Below are 25,864 nucleotides of genomic sequence, written 5' to 3'. Positions count from 1 at the left end.
GGCTGGATTGATGTTCCAGTCCCTTCACTGGAAGTCTTGTCTGGTTACAGGAGATGGCCGGTTCAGGTTCCGTATCCCTCAGTACTAGGAGTCTTAACTTACACAAGGTATTTCTATGAGCAATGTGTGACGGTAAAGATCAATAACCAAAGACTTGCTAACGCAGAGGAAGAGCTCGCATCACTAGAGGAAAGGGAAGTCTCAGAGACAAGCTTGTGAAAGAATGGCTGTCTCAAGGGCTCCAGTGCGTGACTCTGCCCGTCAGATCATCTGGCTGTTCACACTTGTCTTCTGCCTCGGCTCAGGTAAATGTCTGTGGACACTGATATTGTCGCTGATTGAGTCCCTTCTTAGGGACAGCTTGCTCAATCTAAGTCATCTAGATCGGGCTGACTGCCTGGTTCTCTGTTCAGAGACCGAGGAAGTTTGAGGTGATTTATAGCAAACTGCTGCCCTTGGACTGTGGTGGCGCTGAGTTAGGGCAAACATTTCAGATGGGGCTGACTGGAAGGAAAGTGTTTCCTGGGGGCATGGAAAATGAGGCTTTGTAAGTCAGGACTGTTTGTGACCTGCATGTTGTGGTACAAAAATAAGTTTGGGGGTGGAGAGTCTTCTACATTTTAGCCTCTGTGATACTATGTATCTTCAGTGGGATTTATTATTCTTTCTGAACTTCAGTCTTCATTCAAATACTGAAAACCCAGCACTGCAGTTGGGACCGTACTGACTGAGCCTGCTTCTTCTCCCTGCTGTCTGTTACGAGAGCAGGAAGGCTCACATCAGGTTTGAGAAGTCACGGGGTGTCCATTTGGGCACCTAGGAAAGGTGACCAAAGGTTGCTAACTCAGACCTAACTCTGAGGGAGTTCACTGGAAAAAAAAAAAGAAAAAAAAAAGCTAGCATTTATTTTGCTCCAGAAATGGGCTACATATTAAACATGCATTATGTTTAGAAGTCTTATGGCATATATGTGGATTTATTCTATTAATAGCTTCATGTTAACACAAGAAATTGAGATTATGATCATTTAAATAACTTGCCAAAATTTCATTAGCCAGCAAGAGGCTGAAAAGCAAACAAACAAACAAAAAAATCAGTTGCCTAAACCCGTCAGTAACTCAAGAAAAATCAAGACAGACTGCAGATGTAGAACTAAGTAGATTAATTGACACCAGAAATAAGAGGAAAGGAAGGCTCATTAAGTCATTGGCTAACCATTCTAAAATGCCTACTGAACGACTGGACTGTAGTAATTTCAGGAGCTACATCAGGACCTAAGTCAGCGTCAGCAAAACTTTCTCTTCTTGAGGAATTAACATCTTGGCAGGGAAGATAAACTCTAAACAAGTAAAATGTGCACTGGCTAGCAACATATAATTCTGAAGAAATGAGCAAGAAAGAGAGAAAGAAAAAGAGGAAGGAATTCAGATAGCAGACAGGACGGTCAAAGATAGGAACAGAGGTCAGCTCCTCTTTGGATCTTTATGATATCAGTGCGATCAACAAGAGCTAGAAGCTGAGGCACAAGACTAAGGCTGAGAATAGAGACTAAGTCAAGCTAAGGAGAACAGAGGAAGGAGGACAGAACCTTGGGAAATACAAACAAGATGCAGAAAAAGACAAGAAATATTTTCCTCGTGTCTGTGTTACCACTTCCTGACCTGGGACAGGCCAGTAACTTGAGTGTTTAACCTCACATTTATCGCTATAAAACAGGAAATTCCTGAGAGTCCTCTTATTTAAACCCCCCCCCCATCTCGTGGATTCTTCTTATAACAAGCCTGTGAGATGTGAGGCTCAGTCCCCATCTGTGGATGAGGAAACAAGGTGCAGAGCCCAAGTAACAGCCGCTGCCACACAGCTGTGGGGGAGGGTGTTAGCGATGGTTGACTGAATCCACAGGAGATAGAGGCAGGTGCTCAGAAACCCCTCAGTGGAGCGGAACTGTGGTTGCGGCCCGGGGTGGAAAGTGGAGGCTAGGTAGGGCACCAAAAACAAGGGAGCTGCTCTGGACTTGGTGAGGAAGAACTTTCTGGAATAAGTGAAAATGATACGTGAAGTTAAATAGAGAGGGAAACGGAGCAGGGAAGAGTTTAGAGTGAGCGAGGGAGGAAAGACAAGGCCACTGTGACAAGTATGTAGGACATAGATGCTCTCAGAAAATTGCTCACTTGCTACAGCTTTCAGATAGGTGAGACACATCCTGATTCCATTTGAGAAACTTAGCGCAAAGACAAACCACGTTGGAAATCTAATCTTACTTCTTTTGTGCGCACCTCTGAGTGTTTACTTATTCCTGCCCGTTTACAAACGTGTAGGGCCAGAGGAGGACATCCACTGACTGCTTCTCTCTCTACCTTTGTCTTTTGAGATGGGGCTCTCAATGAACCCGAAGCTTGCTCTTTTGGCTAGGCTGACTGATCAGTAAGCCCTAGGGCTCCTCCTGCCTCCCAGGGCTGAGTTAACAGCACTGGCTTTATATTACCTTCCCTTGACTTTGGACTTGGGTCCTGGGGATCTGAACTCGGATGGTCCTGCTAGCATAGCAAGTACTTGGCCAATTTATGCCTCACCCCAGCCAGCTTCATTCCTTTTAACTCATTTCCTTGGGTGCAAAACTAACCTACCATGTGACCTGACCGTTGTACCCTTCAATGAACAGCAGCTGTGACTACCAGCACAAGACATGCACAAAATTAGGCCTAGCAGCATCCTGTCAAGAAGATGGAGGAGGCCAATCAGGCCCACTCCTCCCTCAGGACTTTTAAGTGGTTCATGGTTGGTTGGGTAGGGAGAGACATTTTCCTCAGTGGTGTGACCTCTTGTAAGGTGTCCTGGCCTCCGTACACAACCCCTTACTCCTATAAGCAACCCTAAGAAACTCATTGGCTCATCAGAGGGAAAAAGAAAAAAGAACAAAATAGAAGACAGATTACTTGAAAAGCTTAACAGGAGTGGGAAGGGGTCAGACAGGGTACTGTGGGTAAACATGATCAAAATATATACGTATATGAAAATACAATGAAACCTGTTAACCGCATATAATTAATAGATCCTATCAAAAACATTTTTGGACCTAGTCTGACATCCAGGTGTGATGGTGCCTGCTTTTAATCCCAGTACAGGATCCTGAGGCAACTTGGGCTCTACAGCAAACCAAATTGGAAAAACCCTGAAAGCAAAGTAGCGGTTATAGAGGAAATCAAGCACCGTGCTGGATCTCAGCTACTTCTCTACTTATTCTTTCTACGTAGAAATTTGTCAAACTTTCCTGTATATATCACTGAGAATTTTACTAGAATGGAGACTCTGAGAGGAAGCTGTAAACATCTGCATTTCTAACAAACTGCCCATGGACCGCGCCTTGAGAAGCGCGGTTCTGAAACGTAGTCACACTGAAACGGGTGCCAGAGGAAAACAGGAACTAATTCTTGGGGTGAATTCGAAGGATGCAGCTACAGGTGCTGTGGGGCCCAGGGAAGAGCAGTGACCGGATGGACAGGGAAAGGAAAAACATGTGGACTGGCTCTCAAGTCTCCCTGACCCTCTTCCCTTCCTTCTCTCCTCCTTCCACTTATTTTGCAGCTAAGGATCCAACCTGGGCTTCAAGCATGGTATCATCCTGCCACTTGAACTACCCCGGCAGCCCTGGTTCTGAACTTTTTGAGACAAAAGTGTGTATGGTTCTACGGCTAGCAGATTGTTGTTGTCTAACGACGCCCCTCCCCCAAGTGCCGTTATCTTCTCCTTAAGAACCATCTGCTGTTCAAATGGTTATTTTACCTCATCAAAGGCAGAGTGCTGTTTCATATCTTGTTATTATGCTCAAATACACATGATTTTCCATCGCTCGGGCTCTGTGTTCTGTCGTGTTTCTCTCTCCCCTCCCCCGCACCCTGTGATCTCTCCCCTTCCTGGCCTCACAGCTCTCCACTCTGGGTCCCTCACTCCAGATGGAGCTCGGATTGTTTCCTTCACTCACGCTAAGGCCTTTGGCTTTTGTTTGGTTTTTTGGCGTTTTGGTTGTTGAGTTTTAGGGGGTTTTTTTGTTTGTTTGTTTGGTTGGTTGGTTGGTTGGTTGGTTGGTTTTTCAAGAAAGGCTTTCTCTATGTAGCCTTGGTGCCTGTCCTGGACCTCACTCTGTAGGTCAGGCTGGCCTCAAACTCACAGAGATCCACCTGCCTCTGCCTCCTGAGTGCTGGGATTAAAGGCGTGCGCCACCGTTGCCCAGCTGGTTTTTTATTTTCGAGATGAAATTCACATAGCACGTGTTCTGCAATCATCACTTCGAATGTTTTAAAATGCCCATCGCTCAAAAAGAAAATTCCAAGCTGGGGGTGTAGCTCAGTGGTAGAGTTTGCGCTTCAAGACCTTTGGATCAAACCAACAGAGAGAGGGAGAGAAAGCTGTTCTTCACCTCCATTTTCCCGTTTCTTCTTATCCCAATCTCCTAGCCAACCCTAGCTTTCTGCATCCATTGAGCAACTAAATGAAGGCATATAATGGCTGACCTACTGTGTCCCATCTAACAGAATGTGAGGATCTGCTAAGATATTGTGTTCTAACATCCTTTGATACACTTTTTTTAGTTTTGATATAATAGAATTTACCTATTTTTTTTCTTTCAGTGTGTTTTTGGTATCATATCTAAGAATTCATTGTCAAATTCAAGATCATTAACATTGGCCCCTACCTATGGTTGTTTATAGTTCACATCTAGAGCTCTGTGTGCGCTAAGCAAGTACTCTGCCACTGGCTGTATCCCCATCCCAACTTTTCTGTTTTCTTCTACAAGTTTTATACATTTAACTCTTACAAATACTTGACATAGTTTGAGTTTTGCTTTGTTGAGACAGGGATTCGCTAGTAGTCTTGGCTGAAGTGGAACTCGCTATGTAGACCAGACAGGACTAAAACTTATAGAGATCTTCCTGCCTCTGTCTCCAAATGTTGAGGCTGATGGCATGTGCTGCCACACCCAGTTATAGTTTAAGTTGGTGTGAGAGACAGGAATTTAGCTCCATTCTTTTGTATTTGTCCCAGCATCTTTTCTTTTTCTTTCTTTCTTTTCTTCTTCTCCTTCTCCTTCTTCTTCTTCTTTTCCACAAAGATAGCAGCAACTAATTCTTTTTCACATTCAGAAATACTTAACTGCCTAAGTTGTATTGTTTTATAACTGAAAATGTTGGTTTGTTAAAGGGACTTGAACAATTACTTAGTATCAACCTTTTTTTAGCTTTAAAACTAAAATAATAAAAATTTGATGCTAGGATCTGTCATAGAAGAAAGAACATGTGGCATTTGTCTTCCTAGGTCTTGATTATTTCATTCAAGAAAATTTTAGTTCCACCCATTTTCCCTACATTTTCATAATTTCATTTTTTATAAATGAATAAAAACTCTGTAGTGTGTATGTATGACATTTTAATTATTCGCTCATCTGTTAGTGGTCATCGAGGATGAATCTGTTTCCTAGCTGTGAACAGAGCATCAGTGAGCATAGTTGTGTAGGTGTGGAAACCTTTGCTATTTCTGGACCATACATGAGTTCTATGTTTAGTGTTTTTGAGGAACCTCCACTCCACTGTACATTACTAATAGTGGACGAGGTTTCTCTCCACCCACATCTTCATTTGCAGTCATGTGTTTGTCATGTTGGCCATTCTGACCGACCTGAAATGGAATCTCAGATGAGTTTTGATTTTCATTGCCCTCATGGGAGAGGATACTGAACACTTTTTAAAATATTTATTAGTATTCTACATTTCTCTTTTTGAAAATTCTCTGCCCATTTCCACGGCCTGTTTTTGATTAGGTTGTGTGGTTTGGGGTGTTTAGCTGTTTCAGTTCTTTGCATATTGTAGATACTAATCCTCCACTAGGATAGAGAGCTGGTAAAGATTTTCTTCCATTATGAAAGCTGCTTTGACATTTGATTAATAGACTCATTGTTCTATAGAAACTTTTATTTTCTTTGAAAGTTCCATACATCTATCCAATGTGCACTGATCGCATCCATTCACCGCTTCCTCTCTCCCACTCCGCTTTGGCAATCCCGCCCCACTCTGCCTGTCTCTCGGCTTCATGTTATCCTTCTTCTTCTTTTATGTAGACTGCCATTAATGAGCCTCTGAGTCTAATTAGTGCTGCCCATATGCATATGAGCATGTGGCTAACCACTGAGGCATGAACAACCTATTATCAGCCACGTTTCCAAAAGAGAGTGACTCTCTCTCCCTTAGCAGCCATCATCTGCCATCAGCCCCTCTGATATGTGTGAAATTTTGACTGGCTTCTCTTCTGCAGGTAACCACAGCTGCTGTGAGTCATTATAAACAACGTCCCTTTCACATCTAGATGATATTTCACGGCTCTGCATTCTTTTCTCTTCCTCTTCTTTGAGGTCCCTGAGCCTTGGATGGTGAGAAGAAGTTGGTATAAATGACCCATTCACAATTGAGCACCCAGAGTTATTTATACCCAGTACTTTGGCTAGTCATGAGTCTATGAATTAATTACCAGTTGCAAAAAAAAAAATAGAAGAAGAAAAAGAAGCTATCCTGACCAAAGTTGAGAGCAGCCCAAATTTGTGGGTATACACACAAATGTTTAGAACTCAGTTTGACTGAATGAACACTTAGCAAAATTCTGCAAACAATAGTAGGTCCCCTCTTCCTTGTCCAGCACCTATGAATTCCCCCATTAAAGTCCTCTCACCATGCTAACATACCAGGTACAAAATCTCTCCTGTGAAACAGGCCTTATATCTGATCAGAAAACAGTTGGTTTCCTCCCAGAACCTTTCATGCTACTATTGAACCAAAAGGCATACCTTGCCCACATGTCAGTGTTGTAGCATGCGAGGTCCATCACTGAGAGAGAACATTGATATCTTTCTCCCTTAGCAGCTTACGTAGAACCTTCTGGAACTATATAAGTTGGCCAGCAGCAAGAGAGTATCCTGGTAAGTTAGAGGTTGATTTCACTATATCCTGTATCCAAAATGAGCGGAATCTTCAGCAACAGGGTCTTACCATGTTGTTATGACAGGCAGCCAAGAGCAATTGCAAATGCCAGCATCTTTGAGGCTCTGCTAGGACCTCCCTGACCAAAAACTCATATGGGCCATCTGTGCCTGGAACTGAGATGTTTTGTGGGGTATATTGTTGATGTTTCTGTAACCCGCTGAGTTCAGTTAGTGCTGCCTACTAGGATGTTGACCGATTTTGTTGGCTTGATCTTGTGCAAGTCACCGTAGCTTGCTGTGAGTTCATGAGTGGCACTGTGCTGTCATGTCTAGAAAACAGCATTTCTTAGCACCCCTTCACAATCTCTGCCTCTTATACTCTTTCCACATCATCTTCCCTGATGTTTCCTGAGCCTTGTGGTGTTGAAATGATGTCCTTTTTAGGGATGAGCACTTACTAGTCATCTATTCCCACCCTTTGACTATGAGTCACTCCATTAACTCTTGCCCATGACAGAAGCAGCATCTCTGGCCAAGGTTGATACTAATCTATGGACCCCTAGCTATGTTGTTCTTCCAGGTACTATTGTAGATGAAATTTGCTTTCTTCATTTCCTTTCTAGATTGCTCTTCATTGCTAGTGTGGACAAATGCAAACACTAGTTTTTGTTGGGCTTTGTTTTTGTTTGCTGGTTGAGACAACTTCTCTCTTCACAGCCCTGGGTATCCTGGAACCCACTGTGAAGACCAGACTGGCCTTGAACTCACAAGAGATTATTTGCCTTTGCCCCTCACCGCCCTAAATGCTGAGATTAAAGGCATGAGCCACCATACCCAGCCAAACTAGTTTCTGTATGTGTGATCTTGTGACCTGTGATTTTGCTGAATTCATTTATTAGCTCTGGTTACTTTTGTGGATACATCAGGAATTTCTGCTTACATGGCCATAGCATCTATGAGCAAGAATTGTTTTACTTTTTTTTTCAATTGATATGCTTTTTGTTTCTTTTTCTTACCTATTTTCTCTTTAGTCCATCGACTGGTTTACACAATGGAGTCTAACTTCCACATTATTGTGCATTTTTTGTTTATCTTTCTGTTCTTGATTTCTGGTTTTATTCCATAGTAGTCAAAGAAGAGTTTTTCTATTATTTGAGACATTTAGAATTTTTTGATTGTTTTGTGCTTTCATATATAGTCTATCTTGGAGAATGACCCAAGAATATTTTCCTTCAGGACCTATCCAAATCAATTCGCCTTATAATTTTGAGATCAAGCTACATAAAGTATCTAAATGTCTTCCTTCTCCTATAAATCTCTTAAGGTCTTAGCCTCATTTTTGCTTACCTTGATGGCGGAAGAGATCCATTCAAAACGGATACCACACTTGTGCTTCTGAGCCCCACTTTGGCTTCCTCCTCAGAAACAGCTGTGTTTTCAACATTCCTTTCCTCCGTATCTTTAAAGCCTTTCTCCATGTTTTGTTCCTTTTTCTCTAAATTTACCTATGGCTCTTTCTATCCTTCCCCTCATCCCACCTCTACCTAAAAGATCTACCCTATGTTTCTCTTCCTTTCTCTGTCAACTTGCTCAACAAATCAGTCCCCACTTCCTTTCACTCTGAATTCATTGCCTGGGAAGTAAAACAGCCCCCCATATCTCCTTTGGTGATGAACAGACCTAAGTGTTCTAGGTTAGAAACACCAAGTCTCTTGTGACTTTCCGTTCTTTTTCAGAGTCATCTTAGGCCTACAATGACTTATGCTTCCCAAAACACTGTTTTCCATATACTTTTCTACTTCTCCAAAGTATGCTACATTTACTAATACCTTACAAAGTCAATTCCCACTGGTCAAGTGACCCATTAAGACTTTCTACATTCTAATTTCAGTCTGTATAGCTTTCATTGAATACTCTAAAGCAACTTCTGGAGAAAAAAAGTTAAGTCAGACATTATTCATGTTCCTAGAAACATGTCATCCATTGGTCGGAACATGAAAAGTATGAGATCATGTTTCCTGGTTTGCTATCACCAAAGAATATCAGCATAGTCCAAGTGGTCCTCCAGTGGTTTATAGAGTACCAAAGGGATGCTTTCTATGCATTCTACCGGCCCCCAATGTGCCAAGTAACCTGCCACAGCCAGAGCCATCATGAAGCATCTTTCCAACTTCTATCCTGGCTCTGCTCTTCCATATTTACAACCAGCAGAGCACTTGGATGTCCCAGAATGTCAGTATCCACACCAAAGGTATTGGTCCAGAGTGATTAAAAGCATCTGTAAAAAATTCTGTGTTTCCTCTGAGACAAACCCCATCACCTAGTGGTCTTTTGAACATGTTCAGTACCTTCCCATCTTCAACTTCATGCACTACAAGGAGGTTGGATCTAGTTTTGTCATTACTTTGTCTTAGACCTGCAGGGAACTACTCTTACTGTTCCTTCTGTCTGTGCACCTCTCTGTCTCCAGCACAGCTCCCTTCTCCTCCCCCTGTACCGCTGAAAAGTTCCACAAATAGAAAGAGAGGCGAAGAGGTATTTCAGTGTAGACCGCCTTGACGGGTTACTCTGTCTAGGGTTTGTAACCCGCCTGGCTGGTCAGTTATTCCAGGGTCACAGAGAGGCACCACCTGAAAGACATAGGCTGATAAGGAGGAAGGAGGCTAGGCATATTTGTCGAAGTCTCCGTTTATTAGAGTCATGGTTACAGCTTATATAGCCCCTGGATGAGGAGCTTGGGGGCTGGGGCACGGGATCTTGCCACGTGGTCCATGACGGTCACGTAGTCCAAGAGGTTACGATCGGTCAGGAAGTCACAAGTTGACACACCTAGTTCTCTAGATAGTTTGGAATGTGAGGCAGGTTCCATTAACAGATAGCTCTCTATTAACAGTTAATTTGGGTGTGGGATAGTCTTTGTCAATGAAACTATTCTCAATACAGTTGGGAAGTAAAGCTCTCTGCAAAACTCCTCATGGCGGTGCTTCCTGTAAATTTTGGGGGGACACGGCTCCTGACATTTCAGCAGCCTTTCAAAGACAAGTAACAACTTCCCATGTAGAAATAAGGGGAGGGCATTTCAGACAGAGGCGACCGCAGTGCAAAGGCAGCAGAATCGCCTAGGGAATTTGCACATCACTGAGCAATGGGAAAGCCCCTGCTGTCATTCAAAATCTTCCTACAACATCATATTTTTTGGCTGTTCCTTCCTAGCTGTCCTTGGTCCATCATTCACTATCTGTGCTTCTGTAGAGCACATATATACCTCCATCAACTCATTATTGACTGGAAATGGGGTTAAGCAATAAGAGTATATAGGAAACAAGCATAACACCTGCTCTCGTTTAACAAGAAAAGGAGGAAATAATACCATAATTAAAATAAAGGAAATGAGTACTCAACATAGATGGTGTAGCAGTGGTATTCAGACAAAGCAGAGGCACCTAGTCCCAAGTCAGTGCCTACAGTCCACATCATAGCTACTCATTCACCTGCCAGTCTTCTCTGTCAGAGAGTGAACCAGCAAATCAGGACTATCTTGTTCATCCATACAACATATGTATTCCCCAGATCCAAACCAGAAGCAAACATATGAAAGGGAATTAATAATATGGTCTGGATGCCATGATTTCCAAATTTTACCCACTAAATTAGCACAAAATTAAGTAAATAGTAAAATATATTTATTCCTTTTAAATAAACTAATAATTCAGGCATAGTAACACTTGCCTATAATCCTAGACCTCAGGAGTCTAAGGCAGAGGATTGCCCATTTGAGGCTAGCCTGGGCTACACATAAGACCTGCCTCAAAACCACAACCACAAAGAAAATATTTGATCCATAAAATCAAGGGAACTTAAAGGACTCTGCCAGGCAGGGGAAGGAGAAGTTCCTGGTGAGTCCTGTGATTCTTGACAGTGCAGATTTGTCTTGCTTGGTTTTAATTTTAAACAAGCAGAATACTGCTTGAAGGAGCCTTTTGGACTCAAGAATTTGCGTGTTATTTTTTTTACTCGTGTGGTTCTGAGAGGAATGAGAGATCAAGATGACAAATAGCCGTGTGTCAAGAGGCTGATGGGAATCATGCAGTGCAGAAGGGGATTGCGATGGCAGCACGGATGTGCCTGGAAATCCTGTGACCACTCAGAAAAGAAAGCAGAAGTGCAAGGTCATGAAAGAGCTGAGTAAGGGTCGGGATCCTCTGGGTCACCCCCAAAATACACACATATGCAACTTTTCCCTGGAAAGTAAGACACCCCCGCCCCCACCAAGAAAATTAACGTCCCAAACATGTTTATTTGTTGACTGATACCACACACTTCCACAGATCACCTCGTTTGTCAAACACTGTGCAGAGTGCTAAATGCTAAGGGTTGGAGTAAGAGAACAATCACCGTTAGACCAGCAAGCAGAGCTCTAGAAAACAAAGTAATGGTGCTAGGAATTTGGCATTGACTCTAAAGAAGCATTTATCCTTTCTAAGAGCTGTTAACCATGGGGGTGGAGTGATGACTCAGCAATTAAGAGCCTGGGCTGCTCTCTCAGAGAACTCTGGTTTGCTTCTCAATACCAACAAGGCAGATCACAACTGTCTGTAACTTCAGTTCCATGGGCCCAACTCCCTCTCCTGGCTCTGCTATTTTTTAGATGTACAACCAAGGAACATTAGTTAACTTCTCTCTATCTCAGTCTCTTTACCCATAAACAGACATCTTTTTTATCTGCCTCAAAGTCAGTTATCAACATCAAATGATGATGCAGGCAAAGAACAGCACATGCAGTAAATCCCTATTATTGGCTTTCTGGATTGCAAAAGCACGCTACATAGACAGATGTTAGGTAAATCATAAATGACTGGCTGTGCCAATACTGACGTTAGCAAAGACTTGCAATTGTTGGAGTTTGTGTTAAGGGGTTAATAAAGTTTCTTATCCCTCTCACAGATTGGTGCCAAAATATTTTAAAGGCTTAAGGGGCTGGAGATACGGCTCAAAGGTTAAGAGCACTGACTGCTTTTCCAGAGGTCCTGAGTTCAATTCCCAGCAATCACATGGTGGCTCACAACCATCATATAATGGGATCTGGTGCCCTCTTCTGGCCTGCAGGCATGGAGGCTGAACACTGTGTACATAATAAATAAATAAATCTTAAAAAAAAAAAAAAAGGCTTAAGGTCACTAAAGATTGGCCAGCCAGGGTGGACATAGACCATGGGTCAGAATCATCTAACTAGACCAGTTGCCTATTGACCAAGACCGTCTGATATTTTGCTGAAGGTGGAGCTATTAGGAGTGTCGACAACACTTACAACCCTTTTTATCCCCATCACACCTCTGGCTTTCCTCCAAAGAGCTTAAACAGACTGGCAGAATGAAGAGAATGGATGCAGAAATGGAAGGGGCTGTCAGGAGCAGTTTTATAGCCTTCTCCTTCTGTGTTTACAGGGAATGAAGTTCCACAAAGCAGCACAAGCCCAAAGGTGGTGAATGGTGTTCTAGGGGAGTCTGCAACTCTTCTTCTGGAGCTTCCTGCAGGAGAGAATGCCAGCGTCATCATCTGGCAGCACCGAGGAAGAGAGTCACACGACACTGCAATCCTTATCGTCCAGTTAAACAAATCTGAAAGTCCACAAATCACGAGAATGGATCCGGAGAGGGGAAAGCGACTGAACATCGCCCAGTCCTCTTCCTTACAGATCAGCAACCTCACAATGGCGGACGAAGGATCGTATACTGCACAGATAAGCACAAACTCCAGACAGTACATGTTCAAGTATGTTCTGAGGGTCTTCGGTGAGTCCAAATATGGCATTTGATCACATATAAACTGAAAACAAATACAAATCATGTATGTCAACCCTGTGTGCCAACAAGAGTGTACTGTATGTAGCCTACGGATAAAGAAGGTGGCATTTGACGTCACCGCGAGGTCCAGAAGTAGGGCAGTTAGATAATGCTGTGCCACTAAATAGCAGCAGTGCAGGGCTAGGAGCTTATATCATGTGGCTGTCTATACCAGACACTTTTTTTCCCTTTCAACCAGAAAGGTAGAGTTCATGGAAGCAAAATATTGCCCTTGCTTCTTACAAAGCCTCTGTGAGCTGTGCAGAATCCTATGCCCAAAGCCTGGGCCTAGTCACAGAAGGTAAGTGGTGGCACTTCCCTCATGACTGACCTGTCTCTCGCTGTACGAAGGCCAAGCTGACCCAGCAGAGTTACCTACTCAGGAGGTGCTCTGCACAGGTGAGCCAATTAATAGAAAAACTAATAGAAAAATTCATAGAAAACCTTTTCTGTCGAGGTTATTTTATTTTTCATTTCTAACGGTACTTTCTCAAAATGGCTCACATTGATCACTAATCAAAAAAAAAAAAAAAAAAAAAACAGCCTGCCTTTCTAACTGGATTGATGATGTACATCTAATCTAATCTCTAAACCCAACATGTGTGGGAATTTGAGACAGGAGGATCAGGAGTTTGAGGTCAGCCTATACTGCATAGCCAGACTGTCTCAAATAAATAAACCTACCTCCCTAATATTAAAGAACGAAAGTATTTTCAACATAAAATTATGGAAATAATGAGATACTTTATTAATCTAAACCATCAAAATAGGCTACTAGAGATGTCCAGAAATGCCATGGATGGCTTAGCAGCAATGTTTTACAGGAGACCCAAGCACGAGATTGGCTACCTAAGGGCAGTGTTCTTAGTTAGGGTTTCCATTACTGTGAAGAAACACCACGGCCACAGCAACTCTTATAAAGGAAAACATTTAATCAAGGTGACTCCCTTACAGTTCCAAAATTTAGCCCATTATCAACATGGTAGGAAGCATGGCAGCATGCAGGCGGACATGCTAGAGAAGGAGCTGAGAGTTCTTACACCTTGTCCCACAGGAAAGTTATCTGAGACTAGGCATATCCTGAGCATAAGAGACCTCAAAGTTCACTCCTACAGTGACACACTTCCTCCAACAAGGTCACACCTACTCCAACAAAGTCGCGCTTCCTAATAGTGCCACTCCCAATGAGCTTGGCGGGGGGGGGGGGGGGGGGGGGGGGGGTTACATTCGAACCACCACAGGCAGTGAGCTGGCTCAGTAGGTGAAGGTGCTTGCTGCCAAGCCTGATGCCCTGAGTCTGATTTCTAGAGCTCAGGTGGAAGGAGAGAACAGACTCCTGTAAGTTGTCCTCTGATCTCTTTATGCATAGCATGGACTCGTGTACACACACACACGTGCACGCACACACACACACACATGAGAGAGAGAGAGAGAGAAGCAAATAGCTAAATTAACTAAATATTAGTTCATCATGAGGTTCACACCTTTAATCCCAGCATTCTAAGGGCAGGAGCAGGTGGATCTTTGTGAGTTTGAGGCCAGATTAGTCTATATAGTGAGTTCCAGGACAGCCAGGGCTATGTACAGAGAACTTGTCTGAAAAAAAAAAAACTAAATAAGTAAACATTAAATGTTATTACAGTTTTTAAAATAAATATGTGAATGGACTCCATACTAGACAACTCTAAAGACCACCAAGATTCTATAATTTCTCTACCGAAGAGTCCACAGATCTAAACTTCATTTAGAGTCCTTTGGCTTAAGGTGTGGAACCCTTTAAAAGGCACCATTAAAATAAAATATCCCCATAAATTGTTTACACTTTAACCTCCATATCCCCTGACTATCTGATGAGTTCACCTTGTTGCGTTAGTCAAAGTCCCGTCACTGGAAAGAACATGACACGGAACAAGTAATCATGCCTGAGAAAAAAACGATGTCTGGAAATTTTCTGAGCAGAGAATTCCTCGACATAAGGCCAGGTAGCCTCAGGGCAATGGATTTGTTTGCTGAAGTAGCCCTAGCCCAAATAAAATTTCACAAGGCTCATGGCCTAAATAACAAGAATCTACTCTTGTGAAGTTCCAGGTATGGCCAGATGCCATCTGTTCTTTGTGTTGCTGCTTTTGGTTATTATAGATTCCTTGGTATTCCTTGGCCATGGCTACATCATTCTGGCTTCGGCCTTCTCCACCTCTTTATACCCATCTTCTGTTTGTCTCAAATGTCCTTTTGCTTATCTCTTAGACAGATACTTGTCTTTGGAAAGTCGGGGATGGCCTCCTCAACTAGTTTATATAAAAGTTACACAGACCTTCTTTTCAAGCAAGATAGCACAAGTCTGGAATTAAGACGTGGGTGTCTCTTTGGGGCCGTCCTCATTCCAGCCATCAGAGTCAGAACCACCTGACTGATTTATACTCATCAGGACACTGCTAGATTTATGGAGAGAACTGAGATGCACACAACAGGAAGCCTGAAAATAGATGCTGCCTGCCAGGCTCTATCACATGTGCTGGGACACCATTATTTTGACACTACCGAGGATACCATGACTTCTATAGCAGCCAGACTCCTTACACTTATTGATAACCCATATTCAGGGCTGCTTAGAGCACCTTCCCTTCAAAGACTCATATACCTAAAGATATGTGATCTGTACCCCAACCTTTTCCTCGTCAGTGCAAAGGAATTTCCAAGAATAAAGTACAGATTTTGTTTCTCAAACACTGACCAAGCACTCTGTACGTGCTAAGATAGAGAAAGTAAAAACTTGATCTTTTAGAAAGTCCCCAATTAATCGGGAGTAACTGACTAGAGTTGAGTATTGGATGTGAAGACATGTTTAGTTTATTCATTGAATAACAATATTTATTGCCATGGATAATGTACAAGGCAGTCTTATATGCAACTAGAAAACATCGATACGCAAAACAAAGGTCATTGCCCTCATGAAGCTTATAGTATGCTGTGAGTGCTAAGGAAAAAAAGCATGGGGGCATAGGAGTACCAGGAAACAAACAGGACACATGGTGCTAGGGACCAAAACTAGACCCTTGAGCAAGCTAGGTAAATGCTCTATCACTGAATGTACGCCAGGCCCAGGGTATCATTTTAGAGGAAGCAATCAGAATGGGCCTCACTGAAAACATGACATGACATTTGAGTCAATATCTATTGGTGTTAAGAGAGTAGGCATGCAGATATCTGGAGGAAGAGCCAAACAGAACAGATAGCAAAGTTCTTCTGTGCTAAAGAGCATCCCTTCAGAAGGCTGAACGTCAGTTCTCAGAACCCACATAGACATCTGGGAATGGTGGCAAACATCTGTAGTCCTAGCTCTAGGGAAAAAGAGATAGGAAAATCCCTGGAGCGTGTTGACCAGCTATGCTTGACCAAACAGTAAGCTCCAGGTTCAATGAGAGACCTTGTCCCAAAATATAAGGCAGAGGATGATAGAGAAAGACAACCTCTGACCTCCACATGCATGTAAGCATGTACCCATACACACATGCACACATAGTACCATATGCACACACATACACACACCAAAAGAAAAGGCAAGAAGGTGGGGGATGTTTTTCACAGGTTGATGAGCAAAGTCATGTGTTGCAGACTTTTGCGGAGGCACCAACCAGCTCCTAAATTATGTCATGGAGACTTATTAATTATGAATGGTCACCTTATCTTATTCTTGTCCCACTAGCTCTTATAACTTAACCTGTTTCTCTTCATCTATGTTTTGGGCTTTTTACATTTCTCTCCATCCCTCCCCACCCTCCCCTCTCCAGACAGGGTTTCTCTGTGTGTAGCTTTGGCTGTCCTGGAACTTGCTCTGTAGACCAGACTGGTCTCAAAGTCACAGAGATTTGCCTGCACCTGCCTCCCAAGTGCTGGGATTAAAGGCGTGCACCACCACCACCCACTTCTTTCTTTCCTTCTGTATGTCTTACCTTCACTGTTTCTCATGTCTGACTGGCTGGTGGCTGCCTAGTTTCTGGCCCTAGGCATGTCCCTCTCTTTCTCCCATGTTCTCTCCTCTCTCTCTCTCTCTCTCTCTCTCTCTCTCTCTCTCTCTCTCTCATCTATATTTGTCCTCTTACTTATTCTCTCTCCTTGTTAGCCCCGCCTATCCCTCTCCTGCTTAGCTACTGGCTGTTCAGCTTTTTATTAGACCAATCATAAGCCTTAGGCAGGCAAGGTGAAACAAGTGCAGGACATCTTTACATAATCAAACAAATGCAGCACAAATAAATGTAACACATCTTTATATCATTAACAAAGGCAGCAGAAACAAATGTAGCACATCCTTTACTAGTTTAAAATAATATCCTACAATGGTCGCGTGTCCTTTTTCTTTTTCGTGTGCATTGGTGTTTTGCCTGCATGTATGTCCAAGTGAGGGTGTAACTAAAGTTACAGGCAGTTGTGAGCTGCCATGTGGGTGCCAGGATTGAATCGGGATCCTCTGTAAAGGCAGTCAGCACCCTTAACCATTCTAGCCCAAGCCATGTGTCCTTAACTAAGGTCTTTTTACACAGAACGACTGAATAACTTAGAAGTTATCAACCACACTCGCCTGTTTGAGAACGGGACCTGCGAGATCTACCTGACCTGTACTGTGGAGAACCCAAATCATACTGCCTCAATTGGGTGGCAGGCCTCAGGAAACATCTCTTTAGGGGACCCAAATCTCACTGTCTCCTGGGACCCAAAAAATTCCCGTGACCAGAGTTACAGCTGCCACGCTCTGAACCCTGTCAGCGAGCTGTCTGTCTCTGTCTCTGCCCAGAGTCTTTGCACAGGTAACACCTGCCTTGGGTCTTTGTGGAAGCTTCAAGCAGCTGTGTAATGTTGTAGCGTGGTTTTACAGCCTATGTGAATGCCTGGACACTAGCAGTGGGAGGAGCCAAACTCCTGGGGGAGAGGCTCTAAAACTCTATGTCTCTCATTAGTGTTCCCTTTCCCTTCCCAAGTCCCCTTCCAAGAGCAAGGCCTTAGGATCCAGGATGACTTTCTCCCTCCCCCAGCCCAGCCCCCACCTGTCATGCCTCCACAGGGGTCCTCAGAAAGCCTGACAGGGCCCCAAACTAGGAATATAAATGACCCATACCCAACCTCTGTAGGCAGCCCAGAAGAGACTCAAGAAGGTCCTAAAACAAGCTCAAAGGAGCCCCCAGTTTATGTATCCTAAGAGGTTCCACTTCTCTTTTTTCTTCTTCTGCTTTTCAGGTGTTTTAACTAATGAAAATCTATACCAGTATAAAGAATGGCTTTTTGGTCTTGTGCCTATAGTCACCATATGCATAGTCATATGCGTATGTAAGAAGAGAAGAAAAAGAAAAGGTAAGTGTTCCATCTGCCTTCTTCTATCTCCTCTGAGACTTCTAGTGTTTAGAGTCTGGTTGCCAAGGGTCAAAGGAGGGTGGACACGACCTCTGCTATTTTAGTGTATTGGGATAGTTCCTGGGGTGTGGCCAGACATCTGTTAATATTTCAAGGGAGGTGTACTACCGAGAAAAACAGGACCCAGCCTCGGGATCCACTTGCTCACCTGCCCTTCTTTTGGGTCCTGCTGCCTGCATCCTCTGAAAAGACACCTGTTGGGGAAGGAGGGAGAAAGCCTTCCTTCACTGAAGTCCTGCATTTCAGCTTCCTGCTTTCATTTTTCAGGTTCTCTTTCTCTGGGTAGAAGACAACATCCAGGTGAGCATCTATGCTCTTAATGACAGAACTTAAATCAGACAGGAAGAGATCAATGGAAGAGGAGAGAGGGGGCTGGCCAGAGGGTTGAACAGGGAGAGAGGAGAGAAACCAGACCACCCCTGGCCCGCTGGAGCCTATGGTGTCTGACAGTCTGGTTTATCGCCATGGCACCTGTAGAGTTCCTCCCAAGCATGTGAGGGACATCACAGTTTTCTACAGCAAGGTCAAGATCATTCACTTCCTTTCTGATGAAGAAAATAAGTCCCAGTGAAGGGGTCATCTATGGACCACCCACTGTCACCCAGCTGGTGTGGGACAGAAATAGGGCCTGAGCATGAAACACTCCGAACCAGACTCCGTGACTGTCCCTTTGGTGTTCAGCCAAGGTTTAGACCCCAGTGAACTGATGCCATTGAAAACTATGGTGTGATAAAGAGATGTGAAGGCAGGCTCATTTTCTGAGTCTCGTCCCCTGGGTGATAGTTACAAGATACCATTGTTGAAGTGAGGACACCAAGTCGGAGATCAGAACACTGCATTCCAGTTCCAGTCCCACTGTTTCCTGGGTGACTTTGTACAAGTCTAACAACTTCTCTTGAACCTGCAATTCTTCCTCTCTAAAACCATCAAGTCTGTCACACTGTCTGTGAAAACAGTGTCTCCAGGGATCCCATGGGTGGTGGTATTCAGGCCTTCATGTGTTCAGCATGGGGGAATTTCTGAGACCCTAAGTCATAAGAACACCATCAACTCACCCAAGAAACGAGGTAGAAATAGACTATATGAAAGTTCTTGTTTAGCCCAGAACTCCAAAGGTTTGGAGGCAGGGAGGGAGTCCCTAAGGAAGAGCAAGCTAGAAAAACTGCTTTGGGGATAAAAAGTGCTCTGGGGGCCAGCAAGACCTAAGGTCCTGTGGGAAGCAGCCCCGCAGTCCTACCGCTGACAGCCGTACCTTTTTGTATTAACCGTAGATTCCTCCGAGAACACAGATACTCCAGGCTCTCCAGGGAACACTGTGTATGCACAAGTCACTCACCCAGTGAAGGTAAGTCCTTTCCACTCTATCCTCCACAGTTGTGTTATTATTATGGTCACTCATAAACCTGTCACCATAATCATCAGCATTTGTTGTTGGAGAAGGCAACCACAGGGCTGACCATCCCAGTGTCGGCCATGATCACCCCTAAGGGAATGCTTACTGCTACTTACTTCCCAGTGTTCTCAAACTGCTTAATGTTCCAGTAGGGCTTCCCTTCTGGGTAGGGACAACCTGCTTGGAAATACAAATTAGATTTCCTCCCTTTCCCTTGCTGTGTGTAGCATGACATTCGACAAGCACTTGAGATTTTACCCTAGGAAGAGCTGTCATCCAGGTACAGAGATGCTAGGAGAGCCTAAAGTGGTCTCTCAAGAGAAGAGGGGAGTAAGCATCATAACCCCTCCACAATAAACGAAACTAAGGCACAAGAACCCCCACATAATAGGATGACCTTGGTCAAGTGCCAGAAAGTCCTCTGTCCCCACTACCTATGAATAAAGCACAGAGTCTATTTTGTATTAATCATAAAAACTCAGAGTCAGATATAGGGGTTAATGCCAAAGATCAGAGAAGCAAAGCAGTCAACAACTAGAGAATTCTTTTACCTCTACCAATGCTCAGATTAAAGGGGAGATCCTATCCTCACACTGCACCGCTCCTTGACTGCATGCTCCTCAGACAGCATCGAGCTCCTGTCTCTCCTCCCGCATTATAGTCCTCTCCCACCCAACCATATCACTCCTGTCTCCTCCTCCCTTGTGCTGGGATTAAAGTGTGGCATCCCAAGTGCTGGGATCATGTTTGTGTGAGCTCTGTTTCTCTTTTAGACAGATTCAATCTTGTGCAGCCCAGGGTGGCCTTGAACCAACAGAGATTCCTCTGCCTCTGCCTCTCAAGTTCTGGGATGAAAGTGTGGCCACCATTCCCTGGGCTCTAGTGGCTTAGTTCTGCACTCTAATCTTCAGGCAAGCTTTATTTGTTAAAGCACAAACAAAATATCACTACATATGAGTGAGACAGTTGTGAAGACATTTCTTTTTTTTTTTCTTTTTTTGTTTTTTGTTTTTTGAGACAGGGTTTCCCTGTATACCCTATCTGTCCTGGAACTCACTCTCTAGACTACTACACTGGCCTCAAACTCACAGAGATCCACCTGCCTCTACCTCCCGAGTGCTGGAATTAAACACCACCTGACTGGGGACACTTTTCTAAATATCTAGACATACTGGTCATGTTTTCTAAAAAATAAGTGAAAAGACCTTGGCATTCTTGAAACAATGGAAGCAACAGCCCAGCTAGAAGTCTTGGATTCCCCGAGCAAACGCTCTTGACTAAGATCATCACAGGCTTTGGGAAGTAGACTCCTGAAACGGAGGACAATAAGGGACATTCACATCACTTACTCAATTGCCATTCCCAGCTCCTGCTGGGAGCAAGCTCTCCAACAAACCCAAGTACAAATGGCTAACCCATTTGTCAGCTTCTTTTCAAAACAAAACAAAACAAAAAGCATTTTACCTTGGAGAGTTTCTGGAATCTTAATTATTCTCTAAATATTCCTTCATTAATTTAAAGTATCAAAATATATCAATGGGTCATCTAGGGCCTGGGATTTCTGCTGTTACTATTGCTTAGTGTATCTTTAGAGAGTCATTCTTAAAACTAGGAGTTCCTATACATCTGGTTCCCTACCATGACCACAACAAGGTGACTGGGTCATTAGAATTACAGGGCTAAATGAAGCAAGCAAAGTGGGTGGCTCCAGGTATAGCTAATAAAGACTGAGACAAAGATATGATGCAATAACTGTCTGGCATGTAAGTTCTTACAGACAGAGGAGGAGTAAACATAGAATCATATGCAAAACACGAATGTTTCTGTCCCTCCACAGGAGGTCACCTTTCTGCTACTCTCTGGTTGGGGCCTTTGTATTGCTGGGATGTTGCTCTTCTATTTAGTTTGCTTTTCTGTTTCTCTTATATTTTTGGTTGTGAGCCTAAACTTTAATGGCTGAGCTATTTCTCCAGCCGCTTTTCTACTTCTCAAGAAATGTTCCTAAAATCTCCCAGGTTTGAACTTGTAGAACTTAGTCCCCACCTCCTCTTGGCATACCACTTCTTTCTCCTCGCACTGCCTTGCCCCAAAATATGGGTATGCACAGACCTGTCTCTGTGAGAGCCGAATACATATAACTCTTTTGTTTTTCTTGTTTACAGGAAACAGAAATCCCAAAATCTATAAAAAATGATTCCATGACAATTTACTCCAAAGTTAATCATTCTAGAGAGGTAAAATCCATGACTGCTTTATCTTCTTTGATTTTGTATGAGTGAATATGTGTGTAATGTACGTTTGTGATTTGTGCTCATGAGTGTGAGAATGGGAACAGCTCCATCCAGTGCCCTTCCCTACCATTCTCTATCTTACTCCTAATAAACAGGGTCTCTCACTAAACCTTAAGCTAAACCTATGGCCAGAAAGACCAAACAATCTTCCTACCTCTGGTCCCTAAAATACTGGCATTACAAGTGTATGCACTGCTTTTTACATGGGGACTGGGGATTTGAACTCAAACCCTCATGCTTGCTCAGCAACCTCTCTTATCCACTGAGCCATCTTGCCAGCCCCTATATTCATGTATTTTTTACTCCTCTCCCAAACCTTCAATTTTGCAAGTAAAATGAAAGGTCCATTTTACAGATATCCAAATACCACAAGAAAAAGAAAAAAAGTCTTGGAACATTACCAAAATATAAAAAGTCATATTGGGACTAGTGAGATGACTCAGTGGGTAAAAGGCAGTTTTCACCAAGCCTGATGACCTGAGTTCAATCCCCAGGACCCACATTGTAGGAAAGAACCAACTCCCACAAGTTGTTCTCTAAAGTGGAAACAAACACAGAGAGAGAGAGAGAAGCATACACATACACACACACATACAGAGACATACACACACAGAGACACACAGAGAGACACACATACAAACATACAAAAACACACAATAAATAAAGTGTTGAAATTTTTGGTTATCTTGTATTAGGATCACCTATTATAATTAACCTACTTGTTCTTTAATGTAACCCTGCCTCATGCCATTAGTAGCCCTAACATTTGACCGGCAGGGCTCTCGTGTTCTCTCTGCATTCATGGAAGGTAGGCTATGCTTACCTATTAATCTACTTCTTTCTTTTCTCAAAAAACAAGCCCGTTTCTCCCAGGATGAATACTCTTAAGGACATCAAGTAAGTTGGTGGAAGACTTTAAAGGAACTCAGGTAGAGTACATCTACTGACCCCCTGGAAGAGAAGAGAGAAGCATGGTTTTCTGCTGGCAATGGAATCCAGATATCCAGGGATATCACATCAGACTTGATCCTGCATACCTAGGTCAGAGGCTTGACGAGTAGCAAGATCTCCAGTATGGAACCTCAAAACTGCTTTTCAACCCACTCCAGGACAAGTCCTGCCTTGGATAATACACCCACATGTTGCCTTCTCTTTGACAACTAAACAATCAGAGTTTTGGTTGACAGATTATAATTCTACAGGTAATCATTTCTCTCCTTCTAAAAGGCAATCAGGATGTGATTGGTTGGAGAGAGAACATGGTGTTTTGGTTAAGTATGTAGTGTCTGGCGCTGGATAGGCCCACACTCATGTCCTATGAATCATTTTTACTAGACAGGCCTCCTGGGATGTTTCCTGTGTTCTTGGTGCTTTAATCTCATAGCTAAAACATGAGAAGATTAATGCATCGACCAGGCCTATTACTCAAGCCAGGAATCTGAGCCATCCCTGATTACAGCCTCTCTATCACCAAGTCCTCATACTCTACCTCCAGGATACATTAGCATATCTATCTCTTTCCAACTTGTAGAGCATCCTCCCGTATCTGAAACCGAATGCTCCAATAACCTCTAAACATCCCTTCTAATTTTGTTCTTGTCTCCCTGCAACCCATGGTCCAAAAGACAACGAGCACGGCGTCCCTAGTATAGACCAGCTCTTTCTCTTGTCTGCTCGTAACCCCACAGACTTCTCACTGCACTCAGTGTGAAAGCCAGTCTCCATGACCCAGGTTGGTCTGACTCCTACCCAGACTCCCTCTGCCAGCTGCCCTCTCCCCGTTCTCTAGGCTCTGCCAGCTGCCCTCTCCCCATCCTCTGTTTGGCCTTTGTGATCTTTCAAGTCCTCTAGGAGAGAAGAACATTCTCCATATTACCATCATTTACATCTGCCTGAAGGTTCTTCCTCTGCCTATTGGGCTCCTCCTGTTCTTTAGACTTCAGCTTAAACGCATCAGCTTCTGGAAGAGACCTTCCCAGAACTCTCTGCTCTCTACCTAAAGCAGGTTTCCTTATCATCCATTCTTTTAAACCTTCCATGTTGTTTATCACATGTCGTTGAGTATTTATTTTTATTTTTAGCATCTGTTTCCCTCATTAGAACATAAGTTGGTGGGATCAGAGACAATAATTATTTTATTGCTAGAACACTGTAAGTATTAATTAATTACATTGTAAGTGTTAATTAATACCTAGTGCATTGTAAGTGTTCAAACAATATTTTTAGTAAATGAATACATTTGTAATGGGTTTGTGTGGTAATTAAATAAGACAATACAGTTGGATCTTCAACTGTGGGTCTGCTTCTGTGTATTCTATGAACTGCAAACTGAAGTATTTGAGAAAGAATTGCATCTGTACTAACTATATACATGCGCTTTCTTATTATTCTCTTAAGGTAGACATAGGTTCCATACTATCTCATTTTATATGAGGGACTGGCCTCTAAGGTTAGCCTAGAACCATCTCCCAGGAATACAAAGAATGACTATAAACTCTTAGCATAGTGCCTAACACATTAAAAAAAAAAAAAGCTCAAGAAATATCCAGTCTAATTGCTAGTAGTGCCATGTGGTAGGGCCTCCTAGAATTCCAGTGTTTGGACAGTGGAGTCAAGAGGATTCAGTGTCATCCTCAGCTATACAGAAAGTTCAAGGTCGGTCTGGGCTATATGAAACCTTGTCTCAAAAAGAAATTGATCACTGATGTTATCATCACTATTAAATTTCATTCTCCTAAAGTCATAGAATCTTCTTGAATAACTTCAGCACCTAAGGCAGAAGAATCCTAAATTCAAGGCCAGCCTGGGCTACATAGAAAATTCCATGACCATCTAAGCTACATAGCAAGACTCTGTCACAAAAAGTAAAATAAAATAAATGAGAAGAGAAAAAGCATAGTACTTGAAGGTACTTCTTGCCTTTACTCAAGTTTCAAATTCTCGTATTTTACCCCATGTGAAGAATAATGTTCCTCTGTCCTTGAGAAGCATTTTTAGAGGGAGAAGAGGTTCTAGTATTTCTTTTAATATATTTCATTTTTCTCAAAAATACTAAATATGGTTATTGTGAATAATTGACATACTCTAAAACGTCTCTACAATATCAAAGATAAAAAAAAATCCTAGCCGGGTGGTGGTGGCGCACGCCTTTAATTCCAACACTCGGGAGGCAGAGGCAGGCAGATCTCTGTGAGTTCGAGGCCAGCCTGGTCTACAAGAGCTAGTTCCAGGACAGGCTCCAAAGCTACAGAGAAACCCTGTCTTGAAAAAACAAAAAACAAAACAAAACAAAACAAATCCTATATTAAATAGTACCACTTTTACCAAAATGAAATATTTTCACAATTTTGTCTTGGCTTTTAGCTTATTTTGTTTTTTTTATTTGTTCTGACTTGCTTTATTTTTGCTTAACAATGTCCCTGAAGGCCGGGTGGTGGTGGCGCACGCCTTTAATCCCAGCACTCAGGAGGCAGAGGCAGGCGGATCTCTGTGAGTTCGAGACCAGCCTGGTCTACAAGAGCTAGTTCCAGGAGAGGCTCCAAAACCACAGAGAAACCCTCTCTCGAAAAACTAAAAAAAAAAAGTCCCTGAAGTAACTTTCTTAAATCAGATTCTATAATCTTACTAACAGTCATTTTCACTCTTACTTTTTTTTTCAATTTTATTTACTAATTGTAGGCTAATCCACAAGAGCCTGCTTAAAGGAGTAACTAAGATTTATTAAGATACATTCACAGATACACAACAGGGTAAATGGCCACCATGGTCCTCCATTCTGCCCGGGGGTGACTGGCACCAGCAGTCCAATCTCCGACCACCCTGCGAGAGAGAGCACAAGTGCCCGTCTCTTTCTTTAAAGAAGTCACTACCTCTATTGGGTCAGACGGCCCAAGGTCATGGGCGGAGCGAATACCCACTACAACTAATAGTTGAGAGTCAAGCAATGGTTTAAAATATGTCTAGA

At 43.0% G+C, this 25,864-nt stretch overlaps 1 protein-coding gene across 1 annotated transcript; it reads left to right on the top strand.

The window, feature by feature from the left end:
• Slamf6 (SLAM family member 6) lies at positions 1-24,094 on the top strand. Its single transcript, XM_057770286.1, has 8 exons — positions 1-305; positions 12,412-12,759; positions 17,352-17,615; positions 18,043-18,156; positions 18,484-18,516; positions 19,488-19,561; positions 21,772-21,843; positions 22,760-24,094. Exons 1-8 carry the CDS (start codon positions 224-226, stop codon positions 22,799-22,801), a joined length of 1,029 nt encoding a protein of 342 aa, XP_057626269.1. The 5' UTR covers positions 1-223; the 3' UTR covers positions 22,802-24,094.
• Positions 24,095-25,864: the final 1,770 nt, after the last annotated feature.

The sequence above is a fragment of the Chionomys nivalis genome, chromosome 5 (assembly GCF_950005125.1).
Source record: "Chionomys nivalis chromosome 5, mChiNiv1.1, whole genome shotgun sequence".
In the NCBI taxonomy this organism is placed as follows: domain Eukaryota; kingdom Metazoa; phylum Chordata; class Mammalia; order Rodentia; family Cricetidae; genus Chionomys; species Chionomys nivalis.
This window is presented reverse-complemented; position numbering and strand designations above follow the sequence as displayed.

Excerpts from the sequence above, each read along its gene's own strand:
- Slamf6 (XM_057770286.1), top strand. The coding sequence starts at position 224 with ATGGCTGTCTCAAGGGCTCCAGTGCGTGACTCTGCCCGTCAGATCATC. Across the intron at positions 12,760-17,351 it reads GTATGTTCTGAGGGTCTTCG|AACGACTGAATAACTTAGAA; the intron begins GTGAGTCCAAAT and ends CTTTTTACACAG. Across the intron at positions 21,844-22,759 it reads AAGTTAATCATTCTAGAGAG|CCCGTTTCTCCCAGGATGAA; the intron begins GTAAAATCCATG and ends TCAAAAAACAAG.